Source organism: Limulus polyphemus, unplaced genomic scaffold (assembly GCF_000517525.1).
Source record: "Limulus polyphemus unplaced genomic scaffold, Limulus_polyphemus-2.1.2 Scaffold1316, whole genome shotgun sequence".
NCBI classification, from domain to species: domain Eukaryota; kingdom Metazoa; phylum Arthropoda; class Merostomata; order Xiphosura; family Limulidae; genus Limulus; species Limulus polyphemus.
This window is the reverse complement of record NW_013666926.1, coordinates 180,659-191,030: the sequence shown is the minus strand read 5'-3', so window position 1 is coordinate 191,030 and position 10,372 is coordinate 180,659. Positions and strand designations below refer to the sequence as shown.

At 35.0% G+C, this 10,372-nt stretch overlaps 1 protein-coding gene across 4 annotated transcripts in view; it reads right to left on the bottom strand.

The window, feature by feature from the left end:
• Positions 1-10,372, bottom strand: part of LOC106463068 (polyribonucleotide 5'-hydroxyl-kinase Clp1-like) — a 199,043-nt gene that overhangs the window by 118,805 nt on the left and 69,866 nt on the right. For all 4 annotated transcript variants that reach the window (XR_002611405.1, XM_022390475.1, XM_013923039.2 and 1 more), the window contains exons 3-4: positions 8,360-8,473; positions 592-717 (exon numbers count right to left, since the gene is read on the bottom strand). Coding sequence is in view for 3 of the 4 variants with exons in the window: in XM_022390475.1 (XP_022246183.1) it covers positions 592-717; positions 8,360-8,473 (240 nt within the window). In the remaining variant the exon portion in view is untranslated. The remainder of the gene's footprint in view (positions 1-591; positions 718-8,359; positions 8,474-10,372) is intronic.

Below are 10,372 nucleotides of genomic sequence, written 5' to 3'. Positions count from 1 at the left end.
TTCCCTTAGTGAAACCATGTTGACTATCAAATAAAATTCTAAACTTAGTTAAATGACTTTGCAAAGCATCTTTTAACAAACTTTTCCCACAACTGATGTAAGACGAATGGGTCTATAATTACTGGGACAATTTTTATCACCTCCCTTGAAAAGAAGAGTAACATTAGCTAACTTCCAATCCTCTGGTACCTGCCCACTATTCAAGGACTGACAGCAATTAGTAACAAGTGGCTCACATATCCAATCTTTAACATCCTTCAAAACCCTTGGGGAAATACTGTCTGGCCCAGGAGCCTTATCATTTTTTAACTTCCCAATTTTTTCTTAACCAGCTCAGAATTAATGCAGTCATCTTAATATGGATTAAGGTTTGGAGTATGGGTTTTACTTTCTCTTACGCTGAAAAGTAGTGCAAATTTAGCCACACTTGTGGCCAATCCAAATATTGCAAAGAGTTCATATCTATATTCAGAATTTTAAAAAATAGAGTACCTAAAAGCTCTATTTGGGAATCAATCCATCATACATGTCTCCCAGTCTTGCTGGCTAGATGTTAAATAAAGAAAATCTATAAATTTGAAAAGCACTTACTGTTGGTCCTTTGGTATCTTCTTCCTCAGCCTTTCTACGCTGTTGTTCCAATGCTGCATGAATATTAGCATAAAAAATCATTGGTGTTTCTTTTGCTACATAAGCTACTTCACACTTGCCTCTAAGGTAACAAAGTAAAGGACTGAAACAAATTTTAGTACCACAGCAATTCTAAAAGGTCATAATTATATACAAAGGTATATTAAGAATTTTGATATGCAAAAACATCAACTTTTATTATCATTTTACTTGACATTTCCCACAAAAACACCAAAGGTATGATTTTAGAAGTTCATAATTTAATTTGTAACAGTAACTACATGTGAGGTTTACCGACACTGCCATTCAAAGGGTATAGTTGATTTATATCATTAGATAATAATTATAAAATTCAAATGGACAGCAGTAAACTCTGTAACATATGCCAATGACTGTAACAACATGAAATTACCATATATGAATACTCTTTAAAATACTTGTACAATGTTCAAGTTACTTTTTAATGCTTTGTTTTCAATTAATTCTGATACTAAAATCACTGTATATTGGAAATATTTTTTTATCTAAGCTTTGTGCTGCATTGCATGATTGCCAAAATACTAGAAATAAATGATTTTATAACACCAAATTTGATATTTTTCTATAATTGGATGCACAACCATTTGCTTAACAGCTTCTCCAGAAGCATTCCATTAAAACACAGAAACTGTAACTGACCATAAAAACTTAAAATAGCTTCAATAATAAATTCTAATTGAATCTATAGCGCACATTTCTACAATGTGGTTTTGATATATTAAGTAGTAAAGATTATTGTTGAGACAGTTGTATTGTTGACATAATTAACTGTTACCTGTAGTAAACAAAAGATATATCCAAGTAACAGATTGAAATAACAAAAGATAAAATGAATAAAAAATAATAATTATAATTATAGGCGTCATCCTTTGACCCTATTCATGTGGTCATAGTTGTTTAATGAGAAGGGCTTCTTTAAAGTTAACATCTTCCTTACCTGAAAATGTATTTCCGATAGATACTTGCCCTTCACTCAAAAAAACTATCTTCCCTATGTTACCTTAGATAATTGCATGCCACTAGCCTTTACACAACTCCCACCTACTGCATAACGATGTTATTAGGAGGGCAATTCAAGCTCCATGAATACTAGCTCCCTCTATGCTTTTGCACTCATGATCTTCATTCCATGATGAGGCAAAGAATACTGATTTGTACCAGAAGTAGGTAGGAAAGGTGGGAAGTGTGTGAAAATGTGAGTGTTTATCAGGAATACATTTTCAGGTAAGAAAAATTTTAACTTCGGAGACAATACACACCTCTTCACACAGAAAACTAGAAGCCTACACTGATATGGTGAAGGGACCAGGGAGAAATTTACCTGGATGAGCTCCATTTGGAAAGTGCCCTAAGAAAATCCATCAAGTGTGACTCCCAATGGCAGCAACTCCAAAGAGGCACACTCATGAGAGACTGCATCTCATTTTTTTCAGGTTACACAGGAAGAAACAAATGAGCTCCATATGTCATGGGTATGGGCATAATAAGAATATGGCTGTCCAAGTACTTACACATATGAAGTCAATGGGTCAATATGTGTAGCATCATTACAGCCATTCAGACCATACCTAGTACACACCTCAAGTATATGGCCAGACTTACTGGAGCAACACCAGCTGCAGAAAGAAGGCACAGAAACAAATTATGCATGCTTGTCTCAACTTTACTGCCAGACTCTTAGATCCCACCAGCTGCAAGAGGAATGTACATAATTCATGCCATAGAATGTGCATACTTGCCCCAACTCTTACTGTCAGACTCTTGGACTAACACCAGCTGTGGGAGGAGGACACAGAAATTCATGTCATAAATTATGTACTATTATGTGTGCATGCATCAACTTGACTGGATAGCATCAGTTATCAGAGGAGGACAAGTGTATATAGTATGTCCTCACCTCAACTACCGAACAGACACAACTGCTGGAAGATGGCTTGCCTTAGCCCTACTGAACAGATTCATACTCCAGGAGGAGGGCACAGTACTGTATGAAGTGCTTCTGGCATAAAACTGGTATAATTATATGAGGGGTGATCTGCGCTACACTGACAGTGCCCCCACCTACCCACATCTCTCTGATTGGCACCCCTTATTTTTGCCCCATTGGTGATGGTGTAAGGGTCTCTCTTGCTCCACTCAAAGTAAAGGGGAGAGGAATTCACAGTGAGAAGATCTATAAAAATACCCAGATCCTAACTTTTTCCAAGATAGTTCGTATAATAGGTACAGTCTGGATTGAACATTAGACAAATATCATAATACACCACAAGGAGACCACAAGTGCTATGCGGAACACCTCATCTCAACAGTGGGCATATATGGAGCCAGGTAAGTATCTATCACAAATACATTTTCAGTATAGGAAAATTATAACATCCAATATGGTACATTACCTCTTCTCACATACATAGCTAGAATCCCACATTGAACAGGTGGAGGAACCAATGCAAAGGATATAAAGGACTCCAAAAAATACCCAATATATATTATCCTCATGATAAAGACTTATCCTTGGGAGACCACACCACTTCTGTACCAGGTATACTCTTTGCCCAATGTGCAAAAGGTTGTCACAGACACAGGTGGGAAAAAAGGAAGAGTACAACCAAAAGAGAGAGAAAACAATGGGATTGGAATCCAAGTCACCTAAGAACATTCCATCCAGATGAAGAGAGGCTATAAATGAACCCTTTACAGATGGTAATGTGGGAGAAAATGAAACTGGATGTGCTTTAAGGTGTAGAGTGGCTAGAGCATGGTGGACCATATGTGGCCTGTTGTTGTGTACTCAAATCATGTAAGAGCATGTTTATTAGAGTATCAGGTCTTTATAGAAAACATCCAATTTACAGCTGGATTCATAAATTAGGATAAATAGTTCTTAATTAACAAATATTACAACTTTCCTCTTCTTTAGAAAAAAAGGAAATGTTAATCAAGATTTAGATTCTTCATTATTGGTTTTGATACCAATAAGGAGGTTTTCTCTGTTGTAATGGATATCATCACTCTGGGGTTACTGCAGGAGCAGTTGATATATCAGAAGCTATATAAGTAGTAGGTGAAGACATCAGTAAATAAGTTTTTTTGCAGTGAAAGAACTTCTGGTTTAACAGGGGATGGTAATGCTGGTGTATTTACATCAGACTCTGGTGTAATAAACAGATTTATCAGCACTTTGAGGACACCATGCACTTCAGTGAGTTAATATCAAAGCAATTTAACACCCTCAATACAGCAGACCTAGCAAGTGTCTGGCTGTTGTTTGACAGCAAGTTGTGTAAACATGCTGTTTGAGTACGGATCAGTGCTAAGCAGAAAAAGTGAAAATAACAGAAATGTGCTGTAGAACCCCAAAAAATTTCACACCAAACAGGTGATTTAGAAGCATTCAGTACAACCACATTTAGGTTGTGATGGTCACAAGACATGAACATTACTTTTTTGTTCATGTTCAGCACTCTTTGTTGCACACCCTGCTTTTTGCCCTTCTTATTACTTCCATTGTCATAGTATGTCCTCTGCAATCATCAATACTAAATTGTAAGTTCTGCAGGTGGTTCATAAAGGTGTCACACACATCCACACCCATAGTAGCCTTAATAGCAAAAAATCCATTAAAATTTTCTGAAACTCATGTGCCAACTGATAATTCATAATAAACAATGTACAGTGTAACTGACAGTTCAGCATGGCTGATTTCTGGTGTGCTTGCTGTCCATGATCATACCAATATATTTTGCTTGATTAGCTTTTACAAAAACAGCCTGAAGGATGTACTTTCCCATTTGGATAATCAATTCATTCTGAATATCTTTACTGAGCTAATGATATGAAATTTAAATTTTTTCAAATCGCCTCCAATGTTTGTTCATCATGTGGTCAAACTTTGCTAGTAATTCAACTTCACCAAATTTTGTAAGAATATATCTCTAGTAATTATTTTACTTTGAAATTAGTTCCATGTTAACACTGTATATAGTTTTATTGCTTCTGATACCTACTCTCAGGTTCCACCACAATTACATATTACACACACATGCTGATAAAGTTTCATGTTCTTTCATAGTAAAAGAAAGGCAATGAAGCCAGCCCTTGAAATGATGCCATCACATTTTCCACAAAAGAACATAACAAAAAGAAAACACCTTATTTGAAGACTCAGAATACAGAAGTCTTAATTGGAGAACCCTGTCTTTTCTTATCATAGTGCTGGGTCATCGGATATCTGAAATAAGCCTACCTCTATGGACTCACTTCGTAACCCTGCATCCTCTAGTTTGACCTGTACACTATACCTGGTTTCAACTGTCATTTCTCCAAGATCAAGAGCATTGGAAATTGAAGTCAGTTTCTCAGCTGTTAATGCAATTTGATCAATTGAGGTGGAGCATTTGGCATTTTCCGCCTCTTGTGATGTAAAGAATATGGTTAATTTGGAATATGCTCCTAAGAGTTTGGCCTTTTCCTGTAAAATAATCCATTTTTGAGCACTGCTGGGATATGAATATTTCATTATTGCACTTTTCTTTCTTTTTAATTAATAAATAATGCGCTAGGGATGTATGCTTCACCTTTTTTTTTTTAACAGAACATAATGTATACTTTATAACTAAACTACATATGCAACAAATATTGCTCACATTCAATTGTGTCCTTCCAACTTTACTCTATTGCTCTTTCCAGCGCAAAACCAATCGACCACCATTTCATAGTGGGGACATAATTAATTGAACAGAAATTTTTTTGTGGCTGTGTTTGGGTGCAAACAACAGTAGTGTTATGAATTTTCATGTTGAGTTTTTTTCTTTCTATAATCTGTGAATATGTTGTTGTTTAGCCTTGCAGGGCCCGCTTGTCCCACTCTAAAACCGGAACTGTCAGCTCGCCATAAATAGGCTAGTAAAAAGTAGCCTCTCATATCGATTCGAGTTTAGCATAAATATCAGAGCATACAAGTTAATCTTGTATCAAGTCTACTAGTATTAGTATTTTGGCACTGGCTCCAGCAACCTCAGCAATCTTAACATTCTTCTTACCAGACTTGAACAAATTCATAGATGGCCAATTTAACAATAGAAATGACAGAAATCTACCAAAATGGCAAACAACAGATGTATAAACCTTACAGAATGACCAAAGCAATAAGTTAACTAATAAACACAAGAGAAAAGAGTCCCTTCTATGTGAGGGATAGTGATAATTACTAAGAGAGTGATGGCAATCGTGAAGTTAAATACAATGGATTCACCCCCCACCCCCCCAAAAAAAAGAGATCCATGGTATGAAACAGGGTATCCTGGAATTAGTACTTCCCTAATAGATGATGTAAAAAACAAAGACAGAGTTCCCTGAATAGGAAGATCATTACAATCTCAATGTACATTGGAGCTTGAGATGAATTCAATATATAGCATACAGTTTCAAAAGATTAGTATAAAACTGCCTTATACACAAGACCATGTTCCAACCATCAGTTGAGTGTTCAAAACTGTGCTCCAATCTGTGTTTGAACCATTTAGAGAGATGAAGACCTACTGGACAGAAATGAAAGGAAGCCTGTGACACATTGGAAAGACTATGCCACCAATAGAGGGACATTCTGATCAGAAAGGTGGAAGAGAAACCACAAGACTGTCTGCAAACATATTTCACCAATTTGCTACATCCCACTAGAATTATCAGAGGCATGGATTAAGGGAACACAACTTTTCATAAAAGCCAACATGTTCAAAAAATTCAAAACCTCTTGACTGACTGAGTGATATGTTACGCCAGTGAAACCAAAAGCTTGAGAAGACTATGCCCAACAATATAATGCACTTACAAAAACTCTAAGATGAGCTAGGAACTGAGTAAGAATGGGTTTTCCAGCCAGAAAAATATTTTACAAATAAGTTTAGATTATTTTGGTGAAAACGTTATGAACGTTTCCAAAAATTATTTGGGTAAAACTAGGGCAAAAATTTGCTTCAACATGGTGACTGACATTCATATAATAGCAATATGGAAATTTTGAAATGAAGTGCTTAATAGTGATAAACAAGATTATCAAATGTATTTATTACTTTGAGACCATAAATCATATCTACCTGATAAGACCAAATTAGGTACCATCTGTCTGGATATGTTGATGCTACATATACTGATGTTTTAACCTTACAATGGTTTTCTGAAGTTTCATTACAAAAATATATCAGATCAAAGGCATTATCATCAAAAACACAAAATGATGGCTATACTACTAAATGCAATCCAATAGCACTATTTACTTCATTCATTTCTAATTTTAAGCTAATTATCAAAATACTCTCCTTAATACAATGGTGTTTCATGTGATTAGAGCTCTACTAATAATGTTAAAATGGGCGTGCTGTGGTAGAAAGTCAGTTTCTACAATTCAAATTTAAAATGTTATAGAAAAATCAAAAGCACATACCAATTACTTATTAAAGTGTCCAAGTTTATACTTGATGTTTTTTGCAATCTCAGATTTGACAGCTTCTTAAAAACTTTAAAACAAAAACTTTATAAAACATATAATTTACAACATATACTACTACTTTGATTTTGTTTTAACCTTTGTTAAATAAATACATAAATGTAATGGGCTACAATTTCATTAGGTTAGCTGTCTCTGAGAGTAAGTGAATGTCCTTAATAAACCAAATAGTTTTGTTATCTTGTTTGTTCGAATTTTGTATATTTTAGCAACTATTTTAACTGTTTCACTTCCACATTTGTAAATAAACAACTCACAGTGCCAGGTGTATTTTTAGATGTACAATAAATAAATCTAAAGACATATTTTAATATTTTATTATTTATCTGAAACTTGAAATTGTTTAATTTTGAAATTTTTGAAGGGGAATGCCCTTTCTATGTGGTGAGATGAAACTGTAAACTCATATGGCAATACTCTACAGGGACATAAACATTTACATATCCACAGCAATGAATTAGTTAGTACATTAACTATCAGTGTAGACTTGTATGCTTCAAATACTTAAAGAACTGAAAATACCTTATTTGCTTGCTAAATCATGTTGAAGTATACTTAGAAAATATCATTTAAATCAGAGGAGTTGGAATATGCCCCCCCCCCCCCAGACAGAGCTGCTTTTAGCAGCTACTTATACTTTCAATTTCTCATTGTAAAATCTGCATGTCTAGCCAAACAACCCCACATTGCAACTCCTTCCTACACCACTATAAATAATTTACTGTTCAGTTAAACCCAAAACACAAAATTATAATAACTATCTTTTGCACTTTTCCAATAATTTTACAATTGTTTTAGTGACTTTTATACACACTTTTGTCACACACTTCTGTTATCTACCATTTCAGATTGTGATCAATTCAAAAATTTTATTGAAGCAGATTTATTTTTAATCATTTCAGAGCTTCTCATTAGTAGGGAATTAGACACATTTCTTATCCACATGTAATGAATGTACAATGAAAACCTATGGACTTGATTTAGCTCATAATAATGTGAATGTTGTAGTAACATCTACAATTTATGAGAAAGAAAAATGCTAATAATAATCTATTCCATGTTTCTATTCTACACTCATTTCTTGTAGTCTTTAAGTAAGCCTTTCATAACGAGAGCATTTTGCTATGTGAGAAGTATCCACAAAAACATGAGAAACTTATAAATGACATATTCACAATCAAAGGATATTTCTATTGTACATCCATGCCAAGTATAAACTGCTTTCTTGGATCCAGAAGTAAACGTGTATTTCTTACTCTTGACTAATTCTGTTCCAAAAATTTCTGCTGTTCCCGATTTCAACTAGATGAAAAACAAATAAAATTTTATTCTGAAATCATATGCTTGCTGGACCTTAAAATACATAATATCTTAACTTACATCTCTTACCACTTTTAACTAGTGATACTAACCTGCACTTGTAACTAGCAAGTATTACCAGCTATCCAATTCACATAACATGAAAAGTAATATATTTTTTATTAAAGTATATTCAAGTGAGTGATTCAGAATTTTGAGTACAGCTCTGTGCTTAACCATTCTGTATGAATGGACTGTACTCAGCTGTGAATAATGTGAATCCTGTCCTTATGCTGTCAAACATGGTAAGAACTAATGCAGGTATGTGTGCTTCTGTATGTGGCCATTATACTATTTAAGCAACATTTTCAGTACTCTCGATGTAGAGAAAGTACTGGGCATCCTGGAGAAATTTGGGTGCTTCAAAAAATGTGATGAATCTAAAGCTAAAAAAGTAAATGCTTCACAAGAACTGGATACTCAGCAAAAATAAGGCAGGAGAAATGTAACTGAGTACAGAAAAATTAACACTTGAACTTAAACACTGAAAATCCAGACTCAAATCAAGATTGGGTAACTTCTAATTGGTTCAGGTAAGTACACAGGTTAAATCTGTCAGAACAATGTCAGCCGAATTGACTGACCTCATAACCGCTTTTGTACTCATTATAGTTTCCATACTGTTGCATCAGCAGAGGTCACATGACTAGTATCACGCCACGTCCTTCTCGAACATTCACGTCCCTTCCTTAAATCTCGGGATCCTTCAAGATATAGTGTAGTCTTGTATATATAAGCCAGTAAGAACTGAGGCGGGATAATGTGTAATTGAACTGAGTATTGTTGAGTCGAGCACGTGAGAAGTTCGTTGAGAACTATAGCGTTTGTTATGGTGCGACTGTTGAAATTAAGTGTATCGCAAAGTTATATTCAGAAAGAATAAACCAGTTTTATTTAAGAAAGGACTTTTATCGGTAAAGTTTCTTCGGAAAGAATTTTTACAGAAAATTAACTAACGAACGGAGATGTAACAAATTGGTGTTAGAGAGTGGGACAGAAAACAGAAAAAAAAGAAGAAGATGGAAACGAGAGGCGGCAAATCAAACTACAGCTTAGCAGATTTGATAGCAGCAATAAAAGAACAGCAAAAGAAACAAGAAGAACGAGAAGATAAATAAGAAAAGAAACAAGAAGAGAGATTACAACAGTTGTTGGAGGAAAAAGAAAAGAAACAAGAAGAAAGATTACAGCAGTTGTTAGAGGAAAAAGAAAAGAAACAAGAAGAAAAGAAGCAAGATTACAGCAGTGGCAAGAAAACCTACAACAATGGTAGCTCAAACAGCAAAATAAACAAGAGAAATTACAGTAGTTGTTGGAGGAAAAAGAAAAGAAACAAGAAGAGAGACTGTAGCAGTTGTTGGAGGAGAGAGAAAATAAACAAGAAGAGAAATTACAGCAGTTGTTGGGGGAAAAAGAAAAGAAACAAGAAGAGAGACTACAGCAGTGGCAACTGGAACAAGAAAGGAAACAAGAAGCACAAACGGAAAACATTAGTAAATTTAAAAGCGAATTAGATACGTTAAAGGACGATTTATTGTCTTTTACACAAAGAGGATACATTAACCATCGACTTAACCAGCCCCAGACAATGACAAGCCCCTTCCAGACCCTGCAGCTAAACCCTAATGCAGACATCTTCAGCCCTGTTGGAAGTCACATCCCAGATATCAATGTCAGTAATAGGAGTGATCCAGTGTGAAGGAAGCCACAGGAATTCTATGGGAAGGCTCCGTGGGAAGCATATAGAGCACAATTTGAGCTACTGGCAGAAATGAATGGCTGGACACAGGAACAGAAAGCAATATATTTGGCAATGAGCTTGAAGGGACAACCACTGGAAAT